The sequence below is a fragment of the Salmo salar genome, chromosome 25 (genome assembly GCF_965601325.2).
Source record: "Salmo salar chromosome 25, fSalSal1, whole genome shotgun sequence".
In the NCBI taxonomy this organism is placed as follows: domain Eukaryota; kingdom Metazoa; phylum Chordata; class Actinopteri; order Salmoniformes; family Salmonidae; genus Salmo; species Salmo salar.
The window spans coordinates 33223861-33245978 of NC_138315.1; the positions used below are offsets into that span (position 1 = coordinate 33223861).

Below are 22118 nucleotides of genomic sequence, written 5' to 3' on the forward strand. Positions count from 1 at the left end.
GGGGTAGTTGACCTAAATTCTGAAGTGAGAATGAGTGTGCTCGTGTCCGACAAGAGGTTAGAGATATTTCTAGAAGAATGATAAGAAGTGGAGCACACACACTTACATGTCTTCAGCAGAAGACTGCACAGGTGCCCAGTCAACACAGTCCGATAACTCCAACATCCACGTGAAAACGCATTAGGCTACAGTATATGCAGCTAAAGCCCTTGGCCCTCTCTTTTCAGGTCCCCGGCAGTGGTGGTGTATCAGTGTAGTGGATTCTCACTTTGTACTGCTGTACATTAACAGTATGTGTTCTCTTCTCTTCAGCTGTGAGATGGAGGGATGCAGCTAAGGAGACTGACGGAGGGAGGGGAAGGGAGGGGGGAGCATGCTGCCAAGTGGGTTCTGTGTAACACACATATCTGTGGGACATTAACATGTGTATCTCTTTCCTCTGAATTTGCTGTGCTTCATATTGGTCTTGTCAAAACCAGCACCTTGGAAGAGAATTACCCTGCTGTGCAAATGTTTCCTCTCCTTTTGCTTAAAGTACTGTCTGTGTTTATGAACATATGAGTTACTAATGGGTATTCTGTCTGTCTGTAGATCAATGTGCGGGTCACCACCATGGATGCAGAGCTGGAGTTTGCCATCCAGCCCAACACCACCGGCAAACAGCTCTTTGACCAGGTAAGCATGGGGTTGACTTAGAACAGACACACACACTACAGAGGGTCAACAAGGCTGGGAGCTGGTCTAGTTAGAGCCTGTATGGGTATTGTCAGGAACAGAGAGGGAGAGACTGAGACAGAGAAACAGAGCAGTCATTGTGCAGAGCAGTGACAGAGAGAGGCCAGTGGAGACTGAGACAGAGAGGTGGGAGGCCAGTGTGTTTGTTGTGTGCAGAAAGGGCAGCTTTCAGAAGCAGAACTCGGGTGGGCTACAGGAGACTGCTGGAGCAGCAGAGAGCGAGAGGGATAGGCAGAGAGATGTGGAGACAGATATTGTTTGTATGTGTTTCCCAAGGAAGCTGATTAAGACAGGAAATGGCTGTGTATTTGAGTCGAGGAAATGCTGATATTTGAAACCTTTTAACTCGTAATGTGGTTTACGTTGACAGTCAGTTCAATTTGCAACTCCATTCCAGTCCAAAGATTGTTAGAAACGAGTTATGTCTGTAGTGCTGGACTGGAGCCCAGCTCTGACTCAGCAGGCATCCTCTTCTGCTGACTCTGCTGGTCACACAGGCAGAGTCACATCAGTGGACACACTGGACTCCAATGACACACTCAGTCACTGGACTCCAATGACACACTCAGTCACTGGACTCCAATGACCTTTACTTACACTCTTGCATGCACACCATGTCATAATCGCTACAACACACACAAAGACACACACATATATATATATACACACACACACACTACAAGATACTCTGTTGCATTTTCTACCAAATAATTTCTCTCTAACGCTCTCTCTCTCTCTCTCTCTCTCTCTCTCTCTCTCTCTCTCTCTCTCTCTCTCTCTCTCTCTCTCTCTCTCTCTCTCTCTCTCTCTCTCTCTCTCTCTCTCAAACACTACACTGGGCCAACTGTTGATCCAAGTCTGATGGCCAATTGTTCCCTCTTCCGAAATCGTGATTTGTTCAAAGCACCGGAACTAATGGTGCTTTTTATCTCACGCATCCTGTTGTATCATGACTGATCTATGGTACCATTTCTGTTGAACTGGTCTGTCCACGAGAGATGAAACTCAGCCTAACCTATGACCTGACCCATCACCTTATTATGTACAGTCGTGGCCAAAAGTTTAGAGAATGACACAAATATTAATTTTCACAAAGTTTGCTGCTTCAATGTCTTTAGATATTTTTGTCAGATGTTACTATGGAATACTGAAGTATAATTACAAGCATTTCATAAGTGTCAAAGGCTTTTATTGACAATTACATGAAGTTCATGCAAAAAGTATATTTGCAGTGTTGACCCTTCTTTTTCAAGCCTCTGCAATCCGCCCATGGCATGCTGTCAATTAACTTCTGGGCCACATCCTGACTGATGGCAGCCCATTCTTGCATAATCAATGCTTGGAGTTTGTCAGAATTTGTGGTTTTTTATTTGTCCACCCGCCTCTTGAGGATTGACCACAAGTTCTCAATGGGATTAAGGTATGGGGAGTTTCCTGGCCATGGACCCAAAATATCGATGTTTTGTTCCCCGAGCAACTTAGTTATCACTTTTGCCTTATGGCAAGGTGCTCCATCATGCTGGAAAAGGCATTGTTCGTCACCAAACTGTTCCTGGATGGTTGGAAGAAGTTGCTCTCGGAGGATGTGTTGGTACCATTATTTATTCATGGCTGTGTTCTTAGGCAAAATTGTGAGTGAGCCCATTCCCTTGGCTGAGAAACAACCCCACACATGAATGGTCTCAGGATGCTTTACTGTTGGCATGACACAGGACTGATGGTAGCGCTCACCTTGTCTTCTCCGGACAAGCTTTTTTCCAGATGCCCCGAACAATCAGAAAGGGGATTCTTCAGAGAAAATGACTTTACCCCAGTCCTCAGCAGTCCAATCCCGGTACCTTTTACAGAATATCAGTCTGTCCCTGATGTTTTTCCTGGAGAGAAGTGGCTTCTTTCCTGCCCTTCTTGACACCAGGCCATCCTCCAAAAGTCTTCACCTGACCCTTTTTGTGCAAAGCAATGATGACAGCACGTGTTTCCTTGCAGGTAACTATGGTTGACAGAGGAAGAACAATGATTCCAAGCACCACCCTCCTTTTGAATCTTTGAGTCTGTTTTTCGAACTCAATCAGCATGACAGAGTGATCTCCAGCCTTGTCCTCATCAACACTCACACCTGTGTTAACGAGAGAATCACTGACATGATGTCAGCTGGTCTTTTTGTGGCAGGGCAGAAATGCAGTGGAAATGTTTTTGGGGGCCTTCAGTTCATTTGCAATGCAAAGAGGGACTTTGCAATTAATTGCAATTCATCTGATCACTCTTCATAACATTCTGGAGTATATGCAAATTACCATCATACAAACTGAGACAGCAGACTTTGTGAAAATGTACATTTGTGTCATTCTCAAAACGTTTGGCCACGACTGTACTACTGCCCCCCAGTAGTGAACCCAAAAAACACTATACAACACACATGGCTCCTAGCCTGGCCCATGCATGCTTTCTGAACCTAACACTAAAACTGAAACTAAATCATATAAAAACAAAATAGATGTATTTTTAGACAACTAAATAAAATCTAAATAAAAACTAGAAAATCAGGTCTGAAAACTGAAATTAAACTGAATTCCAAATAAAATTCGATAACATATTTAATCAACCTTTATACTTATTTTCCCCAATAGCACAAAGAGGTTGCAGAGATAGCAGAGAGAGCCTGCAGAGTTCTGTCTTACTATCCAGGTCTGTGCACAAACAATTCAAGCTTCTACTTTTAAAAATCCACCTTTCCAGAAACAAGTCTCTCACCGTTGCCGCTTGCTATAGACCACCCTCTGCCCCCAGCTGTGCCCTGGACACCATATGTGAATTGATTGCCCCCCATCTATCTTCAGAGCTCGTGCTGCTAGGTGACCTAAACTGGGACATGCTTAACACCCCGGCCATCCTACAATCTAAGCTTGATGCCCTCAATCTCACACAAATTATCAATGAACCTACCAGGTACAACCCCAAATCCGTAAACATGGGCACCCTCATAGATATCATCCTAACCAACTGCCCTCCAAATACACCTCTGCTGTCTTCAACCAAGATCTCAGCGATCACTGCCTCATTGCCTGCATCCGTAATGGGTCTGCGGTCAAACGACCACCCCTCATCAATGTCAAACGCTCCCTAAAACACTTCAGCGAGTAGGCCTTTCTAATCAATCTGGCCCGGGTATCCTGGAAGGATATTGACCTCATCCCGTGAGTAGAGGATGCCTGGTTATTCTTTAAAAGTGCCTTCCTCACCATTATAAATAAGCATGCCCATTCAAAATAATGTAGAACCAGGAACAGATATAGCCCTTGGTTCACTCCAGACCTGACTGCCCTTGACCAGCACAAAAACTTCCTGTGGTGTACTGCATTAGCATCGAATAGCCCCCGTGATATGCAACTTTTCAGGGAAGTTAGGAACCAATATACACAGGCAGTTAGGAAAGCTAAGGCTAGCTTTTTCAAACAGAAATTTGCATCCTGTAGCACAAACTCAAAAAAGTTCTGGGACACTGTAAAGTCCATGGAGAATAAGAGCACCTCCTCCCAGCTGCCCACTGCACTGAGGCAAGGAAACACTGTCACCACCGATAAATCCACGATAATTGAACATTTCGATAAACATTTTTCTAAGGCTGGCCATGCTTTCCACCTGGCTACCCCTACCCCGGTCAACAGCCCAGCACCCCCCACAGCAACTCGCCCAAGCCTCCCCAGTTATCCTTCCCCAAATCAAGATAGCTGATGTTCTGAAAGAGCTGCAAAATCTGGACCCTTTCAAATCAGCCGGGCTAGATAATCTGGACCCTCTCTTTCTAAAATGATCTGCCGAAATTGTTGCAACCCCTATTACTAGCCTGTTCAACCTCTTTCATATCGTCTGAGATTCCCAAAGATTGGAAAGCTGCAACGGTCATCCCCCTCTTCAAAGGGGTAGACACTCTAGACCCAATCTGCTACAGACCTATATCTATCCTACCCTGCCTTTCTAAGGTCTTCGAAAGCCAAGTTAACAAACAGATTACCTACCATTTCGAATCCCACCGTACCATCTCCGCTATGCAATCTGGTTTCAGAGCTGGTCATGGGTGCACTTCAGCCACGCTCAAGGTCCTAAACGATATCATAACTGCCATCGATAAGAGACATTACTGTGCAGCTGTATTCATCGACCTGGCCAAGGCTTTTGACTCTGTCAATCACCACATTCTTATCGGCAGACTCAACAGCTTTGGTTTCTCAAATGACTGCCTCGCCTGGTTCACCAACTACTTCTCTGATAGAGTTCATTGTGTCAAATCGGAGGGCCTGTTGTCCGCTTAGATTGTAGGAGGGCATCAAGCTTAGATTGTAGGATGGCCGGGGTGTTAAGTGCCACAGGGTTCAATTCTCGGGCCGACTCTCTTCTCTGTATACATCAATGATGTCGCTCTTGCTGCTGGTGATTCTCTGATCCACCTCTATGTTGACGACACCATTCTGTATACTTCTGGCCCTTATTTGGACACTGTGTTAACTAACCTCCAGACGAGCTTCAATGCTATACAACTCTCCTTCCATTGCCTCCAACTGCTCTTAAATGCAAGTAAAACTAAATGCATGCTCTTCAACCGATCGCTGCCTGCACCTGCCCACCCGTCCAGCATCACTACTCTGGACGGTTCTGACTTATGTGGACTGTAAACTCTCCTTCCAGACTCACATTAAGCATCTCCAATCTAGAATTGGCTTCCTATTTCGCAATAAAGCCTCCTTCACTCATGCTACCAAACATACCCTCGTAAAACTGACTACCCTACCGATCTTCGACTTCGGTGATGTCATTTACAATATAGCCTCCAACACTCTACTCAACAAATTGGATGGAGTCTATCACGGGGCCATCCGTTTTGTCACCAAAGCCCCATATACTACCCACCACTACGACCTGTACACTCTCATTGGCTGGCCCTCGCTTCATACTCGTCGCCAAACCCACTGGCTCTAGGTCATCTACAAGTCTGTAAAGGTAAAGCCCCGCCTTATCTCAGCTCACTGGTCACCATAGCAGCACCCACCCGTAGCACGCGCTCCAGCAGGTATATTTCACTGGTCACCCCAAAGCCAATTCCTACTTTGGCCGCCTTTCCTTCCAGTTCTCTGCTGCCAATGACTGGAACGAAGTGCAAAAATCACTGAAGCTGGAGACACATATCTCCCTCACTAACTTTAATCACCAGCTGTCAGAGCAGCTCACAGATCACTGCACCTGTACATAGCCCATCTGTAAACAGCCCATCCAACTACCTCATCCCCATACTGTATTTATTTATTTATTTTGCTCCTTTGCACCCCAGTATCTCTACTTGCACATTCATCTTACTTCGCCAATATTGGCCTATATATTCCCTTACCTCCCTTACCTTACCTCATTTGCACACACTGTATATAGACTTTTTCTACTGTATTATTGACTGTATGTTTGTTTATTCCATGTGTAACTCTGTGTTGTTGTATGTCGAACTGCTTTGCTTTATCTTGGCCATTTCGCAGTTGTAAATGAGAGCTTGTTCTTAACTAGCCTACCTGGTTAAATAAAGGTGAAATAAAAAAATGAAAAAAAGAGAGGCTCTGGTGTTATGCATGTCAATATTAGTACTAACATACCTCAGGAGTTACCCCTCCCTTTCTGTGATCTAGGAGGCCTGTTTTGAGGGGAATCATAATGTACACATATGCACTACCGTTCAAAAGTTCGGGGTCACTTAGAAATGTCCTTGTTTTCCATGAGAACATACATGAAATTAGTTGCAAAATGAATAGGAAATATAGTCAAGATGTTAACATGGTTTATAAATAAGGATTTTTAATTTAAATAATAATTGTGTTCTTCAAACTTTGCTTTCGTCAAAGAATCCTCAATTTGCAGCAATTGCACCCTTGCAGACCTTTGGCATTGTAGTTGTCAATTTGTTTATGGTAATCTGAAGAGATTTCACCCCATGTTTCCTGAAGCACCTCCCACAAGTTGGATTGGCTTGATGGGCACTTCTTGCGTACCATACAGTCAAGCTTCTCCCACAACAGCTCAATAGGGTTGAGAACCGGTGACTGTGCTGGCCACTCCATTATAGACAGAATACCAGCTGACTGCTTCTTCCCTAAATAGTTATTGCATAGTTTGGAAGAAATTGGCTCCAATTAAGCACTGTCCACAGGGTATGGCGTTGCAAAATGGAGTGATAGCCTTCCTTCTTCAAGATCTTTTACCCTGTACAAATCTCCCACTTTAACACCACCAAAGCACCCCCAGACCATCACATTGCCTCCACCATGCTTGGCAGATGGCGTCAAGCACTCCTCCAGCATCTTTTCACTTTTCACCTCAAACTTAGACTTGTCTGTCCATAGCACCTTTTTCCAATCTTCCTCTGTCCAGTGTCTGTGTTCTTTTGCCCATCTTAATCTTTTCTTTTTATTGGCCAGTCTGAGAGATGGCTTTTTATTTGCAACTCTGCCTAGAAGGCCAGCATCCCGGAGTCAGTCGCCTCTTCACTGTTGATGTTGAGACTGGTGTTTTGCACCAGTTGAGGACTTGTGAGACGTCTGTTTCTCAAACTAGACACTCTAATGTACTTGTCCTTTTGCTCAGTTTTGCACCGGGGCCTCTCACTCCTCTTTTTCTATTCTGGTTAGCGCCAGTTTGCGCTGTTCTGTGAAGGCAGTAGCACACAGCGTTGTACGAGAGCTTCAGTTTTTTGGCAATTTCTCGCATGGAATAGCATTCATTCCTCAGAACAAGAATAGACTGATGAGTTTCAGAAGAAAGTTATTTGTTTCTGGCCATTTTGAGCCTGTAATCGAACCCACAAATGCTGATGCTCCAGATACTCAACTTGTCTAAAGAAGGCTAATTTTATTACTTCTTTTATCAGACAAACAGTTTTCAGCTGTGCTAACATAATTGCAAAATGGTTTTCTAATGATCAATTAGACTTTTAAAATGATAAACTTGGATTAGCTAGCACAACGTACCAATGGAACACAGGAGTGATGGTTGCTGATAATGGGCCTCTGTACGCCTATGTAGATATTCCATAAAAAATAAGCTGTTTCCAGCTACAATAGTGATTTACAACATTAACCATGTCTACACTGTATTTCTGATCAATTTGATTTAAAAAACAAGGACATTTCTAACTGACCCCAAACTTTTGAATGGTTGTGTGTGTGTATATATATATGACCGTTGATAATGAAATAATAATAAAACACAAGCAGGCTTCGTTCAGTACGAGTGTGTGTTTGAGAGAATGGGGTCACAGAGTGAGCGAGAAATGGACAGAGTAAGATTGAGAGGAGAGTTAATGATGTGTTGTTAGTGAATGATGTCCCTGGTCAGTGGTGCTCTATTGACTGTAAATCACATCAGGCCTGATGGTTGAGCCAGCGCCTGAGAGAACACACCCTCAGGGGCCTTTCTGAGAGAGCGAAAGTGGGCGAGAGAAAGAGATGTGGTCATGTGTGAATGGAGAAAAGAGGAGTGTTGTAATAAAGTGATGTTCTCCCACTTATAGGTGAAACAGTGAAGTGGCTCACACACGTGAGCCTCAATGGTGAGCAGGCTTTGGGCTAGGGTGAATCTGGGTTCTCAGTGCTACGTGAGGCCTAACCTCCTAATCATTGACGCATATTGTGTTTGTGTTTTCAGGTGGTGAAGACAGTGGGCCTCCGGGAGGTGTGGTTCTTTGGCCTGCAGTACACAGACAGTAAAGGCTACAGCACGTGGCTCAAACTCAACAAGAAGGTGACCCAGCAGGATGTGAAGAAGGAGAACCCTCTGCAGTTTAAGTTCAGAGCCAAGTTCTTCCCGGAGGATGTGTCTGAGGAACTCATCCAGGAAATCACACAGAGACTCTTCTTCCTGCAGGTAACACACACACTTATACTGAACAAAAATATAAACGCAACATGTAAATTGTTGGTCCCATGTTTCGTAAGTAAGTGAGCTTTTCTCCTTTGCCAAGATAACACATCCACTTGACAGGTGTGGCATATCAATAAGCTGATTAAACAGGACTATTATTTGCACCTTGTGCTGGGAACAAGAAATGGCCACTCTAAAATGTCAGTTTTGTCACACAACACAATGCCAAAGATGTCTTAAGTTTTGAGGGAGCGTGCAATTGACATGCTGACTGCAGGATTGTCCACCAGAGCTGTTGCCAGAGAATTTAATGTTAATTTATCCACCATAAGCCGCCTCCAATGTTGTTTTAGAGAATTTGGCAGTACGTCCAACCGACCACGTCTAACCATGCCAGCCCAGGACCTCCACATCTGGAGTCTTCACCTGCGGGATCCTCTGAGACCAGCCATCCGGGCAGCTGTGGGTTTGCTCAACCGAAAGGTTTCTGCACAAACTGTCAGAAGGGAAGCTCATTTGCGTGCTCGTCGTCCTCACCAGGGTCTTGACCTGACCACAGTCAGGTGTCATAACCGACTTCAGTGGGCAAATGCTGAACTTCGATGGCCACTGGCATGCTGGAGAAGTGTGCTCTTCACGGATGAATCCCGGTTTCAATTGTACCGGGCAGATGACAGACAGTGTGTATGGCGTTGTGTGGGCGAGCGGTTTGCTGATGTCAACGTTGTGAACATAGTGCCCCATGGTGGCGGTGGGATTATGGTATGGGCAGGCATTAGCTACAGACGACGAACACGATTGCGTTTTATTAATGGCAATTTTAATGCACAGAGATACTGTGATGAGATCCCGAGGCCCATTGTCATTCCATTCATCTGCCACCATCACCTCATGTTTCAGCATGATAATGCACTACCCCATGTCGCAAGGATCTGTACACAATTCCTGGAAGCTGAAAATGTCCCAGTTCTTCCATCACCAGACATTGAGCATGTTTGGGATCCTCTGGATCGACTTCTACGACAGTGAGTTCCAGATCCCGGCAATATCCAGCAACTTTGCACAGCCATTAAAGAGGACTGGGACAACATTCCACAGGCCACAATCAACAGCCTGATTAACTTTATGCGAAGGAGATGTGTCACACTGCATGAGGCAAATGGTGGTCATACCAGATACTGACTGATTTTCTGATCCACGCTCCTACCTTTTTTTAAAGGTATCTGTGACCAACAGATGCATATCTGTATTCCCAGTCATGTGAAATCCATAGATTAGGGCCTAATGAAATTATTTCAATTAACTGATTTCCTTCTATGAACTGTAACTCAGTAAAATCTTTGAAATTGTTGCATGTTACGTTTATTTTTGTTCAGTGTTTATTGGTGTCCTTTGCACTCACAATGTACATTGCAGATCCAAACAAAGTATTTAAACAAGTGTGTGTTTCTGTGTGTGTTCCCTGCCCATGCCAGGTAAAGGAGGCCATCCTGAATGATGAGAACTACTGTCCTCCAGAGACAGCCGTGCTGCTGGCCTCCTACTCTGTCCAGGCCAAATACGCAGACTACAACAAAGACCTCCACAGGCCTGGCTATCTCACCTCCGACCGCCTTCTGCCACAGAGGTCCGTACCCCACACACACATCTCTCTGTCCCCTCTCTTACCCTCTCTGTACAGAAGAGACCTCCACATTTCCACCTTCACTTCCTCTGCCCCTCTCTGTCCCACTCAAAGAATACCAGGGGAAGAGTCTTGCTGTCATAGTAACTCAGAGGATCTCTATTGAAATTGCCCCTACAATGGTTGAGGAGGCTGGAATGTCCTTCTACTTCATGAATTCTCTCCATACTCCCCCGTTAGAGTGTGTGCTGGAGGGAGGGATTGTGTGCTTTTGTAAAGGAGTTGTTCTTCAGTAGAGTGGCTTGCCCCTCCCTCACTATAAATCTGTTCTGTCTTTTGATGCTAGGCCTCTAGTGTGGCCCTTTTTGAATAACCTGGTTTGAATAACCCTTTGTGTGTTTTTGTGTGTCCTGCAGAGTCTTGGAGCAGCACAAGTTGACTAAGGAGCAGTGGGAGGACAGAATACAGACCTGGCATGAGGAACACAGAGGCATGCTCAGGTAGGGCTTTGTATGAGAGTCTATATGTGTCTTTCTTTATATGAGTCTGTTAGTGTCAAACTTGCTTCTCTACACAAGTTCTAACTGTTTCTAATGTGTGTTTGTGTCCACAGAGAGGACTCAGTGATGGAGTATCTGAAGATAGCCCAGGACCTGGAGATGTATGGAGTCAACTACTTTGAGATCAAGAACAAGAAGGGAACAGAGTTGTGGCTGGGTGTGGATGCACTGGGACTCAATATCTACGAACACGAGGACAAGTACGCAATACTGATATATACAGTTTTTTTGTTATTTTAGAGTGGAAGGTGGAATATGCCATTCATCCACTAAGGTGGAACGTAAAGAGAGCCTTTGTGGCTACCTGAGCATGGCCTTGTCAGATATACTCCATGACACTGTCGCCCTCTGCTGGCCATGTACCTCTAGTTTAATTTAGTACTACACTGATATGGGTAGGTAGTTACCTTCACATGGCATAGTACTGTACTAGCATAGTGTTGAGACAGTCTGTGTTTTTCCTTCCCTCCTCCCCAGGTTGACACCAAAGATTGGCTTCCCCTGGAGCGAGATCAGGAACATCTCCTTCAGCGACAAGAAGTTTGTCATCAAACCCATCGACAAGAAAGCTCCAGTAAGTCAGTCTACTGTGAAGGTAGGGTTAGGTTTGGGGTTAGTCAGTCTACCAGGAAGGTAGGGTTACGTTTAGGGTTAGTCAGTCTACTGGGAAGGTTGGGGAAGGCAGAAGGAAACAATACAACACAATGTACAATAAACAATGATAATATAATAAAGACATTGCACTAATCTGTAAATTAGTAAAAAGAGTGCTAAATTCCTTAAATGTAAAATTGCCTGCAAAATTTGTCAACCCCTTCCGCTTTTCCTTTTCTCCCCTCCCTCCTCTCCCCTCCTCTCCCTTCCTCTCTCCTCCCTGCCTCTCCCTCCTCCTCTCCCCTCACTCTTCCTCTCCCCTCTCTTCTTCTCCCCTCATCTCCCCCCGCTTCTCCTCTCCTGTCTCTTCCCTGCCTCTCCCTCCTCCTCTCCATCCTCTCTCCTCCCTGCCTCTCCCTCCTCCTCTCCCCTCATCTCCCCCCGCCTCTCCCCTCCTGTCTCCTCCCTGCCTCTCCGCTCCCTCCTCTCCCTCCTCTCCTCTTTTCCTCTCCTCCTCCTCTCCCCTCCTCTCTCCTCCCTGCCTCTCCCTCCTCTTCTTCATCCTCTCTCCTCCTTGTCTCTCCCTCCTCTCCTCTCCTCCGTGCCTCTCTCCTCTGTGCCGCTCTCCCCTCCTTTCTCCTTCCTGCCTCTCCCTCCTCCTCTCCATCCTCTCTCCTCCATGCCTCTCTCTCCTCCCTGCCTCTCCCTCCTCTCCCCTTTTCCTCTCCACTCCTCTCTCTATAGGATTTTGTGTTCTATGCGCCGCGGTTGCGGATCAACAAGCGTATCCTGGCGCTGTGCATGGGGAACCACGAACTGTACATGAGGAGGAGGAAGCCTGACACCATCGAGGTTCAGCAGATGAAGGCCCAGGCCAGGGAGGAGAAACACCACAAACAGATGGAAAGGTACAGAAGGAACACATGCAGACATGTAGTTGTGATTCTGACCAGAAGGGGGCAGCATTGTATTAAAATATGTCTGGTCTGTACCAGAGCCACATAAAGGGTGGATCTCTGTATTCCCTTGATTCTTCAAAGGAGGTGAGAAGAGCGGATATTGGGAATTACAGAAATACAATGGAAATATTAGCCCGATCCACCATCCTGACAGCTGCGCTCGTGTGTCCAATGAGCTGTATTGCTCTTATGTGCATTTCTGTGTCTTACCTTTTTGTAAATCATCTTGAAATTGCAGAAAGTTGTACCTGTGTTGTGATCATATTTTACACATCAAAATATAGTTTGATATTGAATGATATGAGTAAGATATTCACCAATTAATTTAATTTGAATATATTATTAGCCCAGGCATCTTCATCAACTGAACTATGTCTCTTTTGTTTTACAGAGCCCAACTAGAGAACGAGAAGAGAAAACGAGAGCATGCAGAGAAGGAGAGGGCAAAGATAGAGAAGGAGAAGGACGAGCTTGTCGAGAGGCTCAGACAGATTGAGGAACAGACGCTAAAGGCCCAGAAAGGTATCTACAGTTGAAGTCGGAATTTTACATACACCTTAGCCAATACATTTAAACTCAGTTTGTCACAATTCCTGACATTTAATCATAGTAAAAATTCCCTGTCTTTGGTCAGTTAGGATCACCACTTTATTTTAAGATTGTGAAATTTCAGAATAATAGTAGAGAGAATGATTTATTTCAGCTTTTATTTCTTTCACCATATTCCCAGAGGGTCAGAAGTTTACATACACTCAATTAGTATTTGGTAGCATTGCCTTTAAATTGTTTAACTTGGGTCAAACGTTTCGGGTAGCCATCCACAAAAATCCCGCAATAAGTTGGGTGGATTTTAGCCCATTCCTACCGACAGAGCTGGTGTAACTGAGTCAGGTTTGTAGGCCTCCTTGCTCGCACGCTCTTTTTCAGTTCTGCCCACAACTATAGGATTGAGGTCAGGGCTTTGTGATGGCCACTCCAATACCTTGACTTTGTTGTCCTTAACCTCTATGGGCTAGAGGTTACAGCAAAGATCCTCAGTCTTCAATAAAAAGAGCCAAGATGAACAACAACTTGTCAGACAGGCCACTTCCTGTTCAGAATCTTCTCAGGTTTTTGCCTGCCATATGAGTTCTGTTATACTCACAGACACCATTCAAACAGTTTTAGAAACTTTAGGGTGTTTTCTATCCAAAGCCAATAATTATATGCATATTCTAGTTACTGGGCAGGAGTAGTAACCAGATTAAATCGGGTACGTTTTTTATCCGGCCGTGTCAATACTGCCCCCTAGCCCTAACAGGTTAAGCCATTTTGCCACAACTTTGGAAGTATGCTTGGGGTCATTGTCCATTTGGAAGACCCATTTGCGAGCAAGCTTTAACTTCCTGACTGATGTCTTGAGATGTTGCTTCAATATATCCACGTAATTTTCCTTTCTCAATTATGCCATCTATTTTGTGAAGTGCACAAGTCCTTTCTGCAGCAAAGCACCCCCACACCATGATGCCACCCCCGTCCTTCACGGTTGGGATGGTGTTCTTCGGCTTGCAAGCCTCCACCTTTTTCCTCCAAACTTAACGATGGTCATTATGGCCAAACAGTTCTATTTTTGTTTCATCAGACCAGAGGACATATTTCCAGAAAGTACAGACTTTGTCCCCATGTGCAGTTGCAAACCGTATTCTGGCTTTTGGTTTTGGAGCAGTGGCTTCTTCCTTGCTGAGCGGCCTTTCAGGTTATGTCGATATAGGACTCGTTTTACTGTGGATATAGATACCTTTGTACCTGTTTCCTGCAGCAACTTCACAAGGTCCTTTGCTGCTGTTCTGGGATTGATTTGCACTTTTCGCACCAAAGTACGTTCATCTCTAGGAGCGGTATGATGCTGCGTGGTCCCATGATGTTTGTACAGATGAACGTGATACCTTCAGGCGTTTGGAAATTGCTCCCAAGGATGAACCAGACTTGTGGAGGTCTACAATTTTTTTCTGAGGTCTTGGCTGATTTCTTTTGATTTGTACATGATGTCAAGCAAAGAGGCACTGAGTTTGAAGGTTGGCCTTGAAATACATCCACAGGTACACCTCCAATTGACTCAAATGATGTCAATTAGCCTGTCAGAAGCTTCTAAAGCCATGACATAATTTTCTGGAATTTTCCGAGCTTTTTAAAGGTACAGTCAACTTAGTGTATGTAAACTTCTGACCCACTGGAATTGTGATACAGTGAATTTATAAGTGAAATAATCTGTCTGTAAGCAATTGTTGGAAAAAGTACTTGTGTCCTGCACAAAGTAGATGTCCTAACCGACTTGCCAAAACTATAGTTTGTTAACAAGAAATTTGTGGAGTGGTTGAAAAACGAGTTTTAATGACTCCAACGTAAGTGTATGTAAACTTCCGACTTCAACTGTACATCTCAACACACACTCACACACACGCGCACACACGTACATTACACACATGCATTACACACGCACATATACACACGCACACACACACACACACACACACACACACACACACACACCACACACACACACACACACACACACACACACAGAGACATTACATGCATGTACAGACATTACATGCATTACACACACGCACATACGCACACACACACAAACAAAGGATACAACTTCAGAGGAACAATGTAAATGGGACTGATTTGCATCATCTCACTTATTTTAAATGTCATAGGTTACCACGCAACCAACACCCTGGAGTAAGGAATGGGCTATTATTTAGAGCCCATAGGAGGACTGCTATCTGTTTTATCATGTTACAGGGAGGGGGACATGAACATTCATTCTTTATTGTGTTGGCCCTTGACTTGTAGCACCACGACCATCATAACCGAAAAGGGCAGAACACACCTGGGGGGTATTTACATAGTGAAGGGCTGGAGGGAGAGAGTTGGCTACAGCCCTGAAATCCCCGGCAGATCTAACGAATCACTGCATATCCATTCTGTTGGTAAAAGACAGGAGTTTATTTGCTTGGCTGAGATAAAAAATGATTTGATCCCAAAAGGGCCATTCCCATCAGAATCAGAATGATTTATTTCTACAGAATGTTGCCTCTAGAAATGCTCTCATCAAATATAGGTCAGGCCTTTCTCAGAGGTATCTTTCTGTCTCCCTATATAAACACTGGTGTTCCATGGGAGATTATTCATGTCCTCCTCTTGTGTTTCATGAGATGAATGTGTGTCAGGAAAGATGGGTGCTGTAATGAACACGATGGGAGACAGAGAGCTGGTTTCAAGTGCAGGGCGCAGCAGGTGTTTATTAGTAAAGGACCACAGGAGGAGGCAGGTAGCTGGGTCCAGGGGCAGGCAGAAGGTCATACACAGGAGGAGGCAGGTAGCTGGGTCCAGGGGCAGGCAGAAGGTCATACACAGGGGGTCCAAAAAGGCAACAGTACAGGCAGGGGAAAGGCTAGTAACGTCGTCCGGGAGATCAGGCAATAGGTAGACAACAGGAAATCTGATAGGCTAAAATACAGGCAGGGAATAGGCGTCGTTAGTGAGGCAGGCAAAAACTATCAAACTCGGGAGGTTTCAATTACGGGAAAAACAGAGCTCCGAATAGAAGTGTGTCACAAAACAAACAATACCTCACAATGATGGGGTGCAAGAACTGAACTAAATAGTGTGTGATAATGACATACAGGTGTGTGAACAGGTGATCAGAATTCAGGTGATTGGGATCTGGAGAGTGAGCTGCGTTCAGGGGATCTAGGTGTTTGAGTGTGAGTTGGAAGCAGACGCTACAGGTGCAACTCTCGCTAAGATCTGAGTATATTTGTTATACAGTACATTGTTGTAATCAGTAATTGTGTGTGTGTGTGTCTGTCTGTGCACACTCATACAGAGCTGGAGGTGCAGACGCGCAGGGCCCTGGAGTTGGACCAGGAGAGGAAGAGAGCGAAGGAGGAGGCGGAAAGGTTGGAGGGAGAGAGACAGGCAGCGGAGGAGGCCAAGGCAGCGCTGGCTAAACAGTCCGCTGACCAGATGAAGAACCAGGAACAATTGGTAACACTTCACCACTTTCGATCAGGGCCACGTTGACATACTTTCAGTGCATCCTTCTTTCCTTCCTTCCTTGAAGAAATCACAGGTTTTATATTAAATGACTGATGAATGCAATATAATAGACACCCTACTCGACTTCCTATTGATTGATTACCTGAAGGAAGGATGTACCATGTACATATACCTACTGTAGACAGGTATACAGCAATTCTCTAAGTCATCGGTCTCTTCTGGATTGTCCAACACACTAAAACCTTTGTAAACACTCTAAATCAAAATCAAATCAAATGTATTTATATAGCCCTTCGTACATCAGCTGATATCTCAAAGTGCTGTACAGAAACCCAGCCTAAAACCCCAAACAGCAAGCAAAGCATGTGAAAGAAGCACGGTGGCTAGGAAAAACTCCCTAGGAAAAACTCCCTAGAAAGGCCAAAAACCTAGGAAGAAACCTAGAGAGGAACCAGGCTATGAGGGGTGGCCAGTCCTCTTCTGGCTGTGCAGGGTGGATATTATAACAGAACATGGTCAAGATGTTAAAATGTTCATAAATGACCAGCATGGTCAAAAAAATAATAATCATATCTGCACTGTACCTGCTAAGTTATTATCACGTCAATACATATGGTTCTATGTAAATGAGTGGCACTGACTGACCTCTTGTAAACACCTCCCTTGCTTACACAAAATGTATGGATGCTTTCACGACGTGTATTCCAAAGGTGATTTGGTTGTTCCTCATGGTATTTAACCTGGAATCCCATAGCTCTAGTAATGGCTTATAGCTCCAAATGACTGACAGTAGGCTTATTGCTCATGTAGCTGTTTCCACATCAAATCAAATTTGATTGGTCGCATACACATATTTAGCAGATGTCATTGCAGGTGTAGCAAAATGCTTGTAAAACAAAATGCTGGTGAGTTAACACCACTCTAATATCCAAAAGTTATTTCCGGCTGTATGTAATAATGCAAAGGAAGCGTTCTGAGCTACAGTAATAAGGTGTGAAATAACATCCCAAAAAAGTACTGCCAAGTTGGTAGAGTTACGGAGAGCTACAGAGAGAGGGAGACCATAAGCCAAAGAGACTAGGCACCTTGTCATTGGGTTAAGTGTAGGGAAATAACATTTATACAGTGTTGGAAGGCCCTGAGGCAGTAACCTTTAAGGTAAAAGGAGATACCTAGTCAGTTGTACAACTGAATGCATTCAACTGAAATGTGTCTTCTGCGTTTAACCCAACCCCTCTAAATCAGAGAAGTGCTGGGGGCTGCCTTAATCAACATCCACGTCATCAGCGCCCGGGGAACATTGGGTTAACTGCCTTCTTGGGGATTTGATCCAGCAACCTTTCAGTTACTGGCCCAACGCTCCTATCTGCCAGGCTACCTGCCTATTTTGCATTGATAACTAAATATAATCTCTGGGTGCTGACAGATATCTGTGATTGAGGTGTTAATGTGCAGGCAGCGTGCCCCAGGGGAAGTTCTCTGCTCTCACCACCCCCACTCTCTCTTTGGTATTTCAGGGAATATTTCATGGGTGGTATTACATGGGTGGTATTACATGGGTGGTATTACATGGGTGGTATTACATGGTTAACAGTACTCACCATGGAACCATGTGGCAATCACATTTTCATATTGGTTGGTTCATTAAACCTCATGGGCGCCATGGGCAGCTCTTGCAGTCTGGTGGCCAGTGTGTTGGTGTGTGTGTCTGACAGAAGAGTGCTTTATGCTTGTCTCTTGCAGGCCGCTGAGCTAGGAGAATTCACTGCCAAAATCGCTCTGCTTGAAGAGGCCAAGAGGAAGAAGGAAGAGGAGGCGACTGAATGGCAACACAAAGTAACGGCTACCTCTCTGATCCAGTGGCGGCTACTGAGGGAAGGATGGATCATAATCATGTCTGGAATAGAGTTAATGGAATGGTATCAAACATAAACGTATGGTTTTCATGTGTTTGGTACCATTCCATTCACTCCATTCCAGCCAGAACACTCAGTCCCAGCCATTATTATGAGCCGTCCTCCCCCCAGCAGCCTCCACTGCTCTGCCCCCTGGGACTGACACATAAATAATAGTGTCTGTATCAAAATGTATGGGGCTGTATGCCCTCAAACCAAATCATTTAACAGCATTCATAAGATCTAATGTACACTGAACAAAAATTTGAAGGCAACATGTAAAGTGTTGGTTCCATGAGCTGAAATAAAATATCCCAGAGATGTTCTATACGCACAAAAAGCTTATTTCTCTCAAATTGTGTGCACAAATGTATTTATATCCCTGTTAGTGAGCATTTCGCCTTTGCCAAGATAATCCATCCACCTGACAGGTGTGGCATATCAAGAAGCTGATTAAACAGCATGATCTTTACACAGGTGCACCTTGTGCTGGGGACAATAAAAGGCCACTTTAATAGGTGCAGTTTTGTTACACAACACAATGCAACAGATGTCTCAAATTTTGAATGTCCACCAGAACTGTTGCCAGATAATTAATGTTAATTTCTCTACCATAAGCCGCCTCCAACATAATTTTTGAGAATTTGGCCATACGTCCAACCGGCCTCACAACCGCAGACCACGTGTATGGCATTGTGTGGGTGAGCGGTTTGCTGATGTCAATGTGAACAGAGTGCCCCATGGTAGAGGTGGCGTTATGGTATGGGCAGGCATAAGCTATGGATAAGTAACACGATTGCATTTTATTGATGGCAATTTGAATGCATAGAGATACCGTGATGAGATCCTGAGGCCCATTGTCATTCCATTCATCCGCTGCCATCACCTCATGTTTCAGCATGATAATGCATGGCCCCATGTCGCAGGGATCTGTAAACAATTCCTGGAAGTTCTTCCATGGCCTGCATACTCACCAGGAATGTCACCCATTGAACATGCTCTGGATCTACATGTACATCAGTATGCTCTAGTTCCCCCAAATATCCAACAACTTAGCACAGCCATTGAAGAGGAGTGGGACAACATTCCACAGGCCACAATCAACAGCCTGATCAACTCTATGCAAAGGAGATGAGTCGCGCTGCATGAGGCAAATAGGGGGTCACAGCAGATACTGACTGGTTTTCTGATCCACGCCCCTACCTTTTTTTTTAAGGTATCTGACCAACAGATGCATATCTGTATTCTCAGTCATGTGAAATCCATAGTGAATTTATTTAAATTGACTGATTTCCTTATATGAACTGTAACTCAGTAAAATCTTTGAAATTGTAGCATGTTGCGTTTATTTTTGTTCAGTATATGTATGAGTAAGAGCTGAGGTTGAAATTGTGTGCGTGAGCCAGAACAAGATGTTTTTAAGATGTAAATGTGTCCCTTATTTGCACGTTAACCCCTAGTTTAGTATGTGTGTGTCTGCGTGAGCGTTTTATTGTTTTTGGAAAGTCTCTGGTCTACTCAGGTACCACACCGGCATGCACTTTAAATAACGGGGTCCCTGTCTTTTGACAAAGTTGTCTTGAAATGTGTTGGTGTATGAGTTTGTGAGCAAGAATGTTTTTGTGTTGCCTGTTCCAAATAGAATATTGAAATGTGTCAGTACTGTATGATTGTTATATATGATACAATAGATGAGTAGTTTATTGAACGCCAAGTGACAATCAGTTATTCCCACATTAACCCTCCCGCCAGGCCATCTCAGCCCAGGAAGACCTGGAAAAGACTAAAGAGGAGCTGAAGTCTGTGATGTCATCACCCCCGGCGCCGGAGCACGATGAGCAAGATGAGACGAACGCAGAAGGCAGTACCGAGCTGCACAGTGACGGGGTCACCAGCCACCGCAGCGAGGAGGAACGTGTCACAGAGGCCCAGAAGAACGAACGCGTCAAGAAACAGCTGCAGGTAGGCTAAGGAAGACGTGGCCTCACTTCATTAGGATGGATAGACCCCTACAGGCTCAAACTGTCAACAAGATAAAAATCAAATACTGTTTTATTGGTCACGCATATTTAGCAGATGTTATTGTGGGTGTAGCGAAATGCTTGTAGCTATCGACTGCAAAATAAATGTAGGATTATGTTTAGGCCTAGGGTTAGTAGATCAATACACCATCTGTCTGCAACTGTCAAAATGAAGTGTTCTCTGTTTTCCCCTCTCCATCTTTGTCAGGCTCTGAGTTCAGAGTTGGCTCAGGCGAGGGACGACACCAAGAAGACCCAGAATGACATGCTACATGCGGAGAACGTGAAGGCTGGGAGGGACAAGTACAAAACCCTGCGCCAGATCCGACAGGGCAACACCAAGCAGCGCATTGACGAGTTCGAGTCCATGTAAGAGACTGCGCCCTCGCGTTGCCATGACAACAGCTCACTTTCTTGTACAGCCGAACCTGCCCGTTCCCACCCCGTTCCTCCAAATCCCTACTTGCAAAAAGGCCAGAGGTGTGTGGATTCAATGTCCCACCCATTACGCCTTGCCAAAGCTCTGCCCACTAGTGGTTGGCCAATCAAACCGCTCCATGCTTAGAGCTCCACCCAACCACATCTGGAATCATCCAATCTGGAATGACAAGTAACATATCCTGCCGAAATGAACTTCTCCTTGAGCAAAGGATAATTTAGCCCTTGCATGTCTGATGTAAGAATGGATTTAAAAAAATAATGTAGAGAGAAATTGGTGAATATCTTGCTTTTATTGAGAGAATTGCCATTTGTAGCTTTTTGATGTTGTTGGCAAGCTTGTATGTAAAGCTTTAAATACCGTACCTTACTTTTTTTGTTTATCATCAAGTATTTAAATGGTTTTCTTAAAAAACTGCCTTATTTGTCTCATTTCATTTACATTACTTTAGTTTTGGTTTCATATTTAACTGTGGTGAATTAGCTGTGCTCTAGTCATGGGTTAGCTGATGTTGAACCAGTGGTTTAATTCCTCCAGAATTTGAACACAGCATTTTATTTGTCCCTTCTAACCTATACGTTTGATGTGTTGTTCACCGTCCATTGAAGGTTTTGTTAACATAAATTTTGGTCCACAATAAAGAATCCATGTATATTGCTTACTTCCAGTCAGTGAAAGTATTTATCCCAGGTTGGATAAGGGTAGGATGGGAGGGAGGCAGCAGTTCAAAATGATATGGATGGAGTGGTATGAGGAACTGTTTATTTTGAACATTCCAGATGAATCACCTTCCAGGCATTTTAAGAATGAGTGAAGGGAAAATAACCATAAAACCACCTTAGACAATTTAGTGGTCTAAATCATGGTATAGACACTAAGGTTATGTAACGAATGATCTGTCTAGCTCCTCCTACAACTGGTAAAACAGTCTCTCTAGTCTAGACCGACGGGTTGCCTCCCACAATGTAACCAGTGTTCCAGTCTGGGAATTCTAAGACTAGGTAAAATAGTAATGTCAACCACAGTACAGTATGTACCGATCTCTTCTAGATGTCAAATCATTTAAGTGAAACCCATAACTCTAACGTGGCGGTAACCCTTCCAAAGTACATGTGTAGTGTTTTATATAGTGTTGTGGATGACAACACACTAGGTCATTCAATGAACTTCATCACCACAGGAAATGTAACAACTGTTTGATTTTAAATTTAATTTCAGATGTCAGAGTTGATTTATGTATGCATCATCTTCAGACATTCCGTTCAGTATGACAATAAAAAAGTAGAAATAAAAGTTGTGAAGAATATTTCAGGTAGGCCTATTTGGATTGACATGCAAAAGTGGAGGA

General features: G+C 44.3%; 1 protein-coding gene across 3 annotated transcripts in view; it reads left to right on the plus strand.

Moving 5' to 3' along the window:
• Positions 1-21431, plus strand: part of LOC106586613 (radixin) — a 55521-nt gene extending 34090 nt beyond the window's left edge. For all 3 annotated transcript variants that reach the window (XM_045707423.2, XM_045707424.2, XM_045707425.2), the window contains exons 3-14: positions 592-675; positions 8413-8631; positions 10104-10255; positions 10669-10752; positions 10866-11012; positions 11290-11386; positions 12151-12314; positions 12757-12887; positions 16243-16403; positions 18159-18251; positions 20063-20272; positions 20540-21431. In XM_045707423.2, the coding sequence (XP_045563379.1) occupies positions 592-675; positions 8413-8631; positions 10104-10255; positions 10669-10752; positions 10866-11012; positions 11290-11386; positions 12151-12314; positions 12757-12887; positions 16243-16403; positions 18159-18251; positions 20063-20272; positions 20540-20704 (1707 nt within the window). In that variant the 3' untranslated portion in view covers positions 20705-21431. The remainder of the gene's footprint in view (positions 1-591; positions 676-8412; positions 8632-10103; positions 10256-10668; positions 10753-10865; positions 11013-11289; positions 11387-12150; positions 12315-12756; positions 12888-16242; positions 16404-18158; positions 18252-20062; positions 20273-20539) is intronic.
• Positions 21432-22118: the final 687 nt, after the last annotated feature.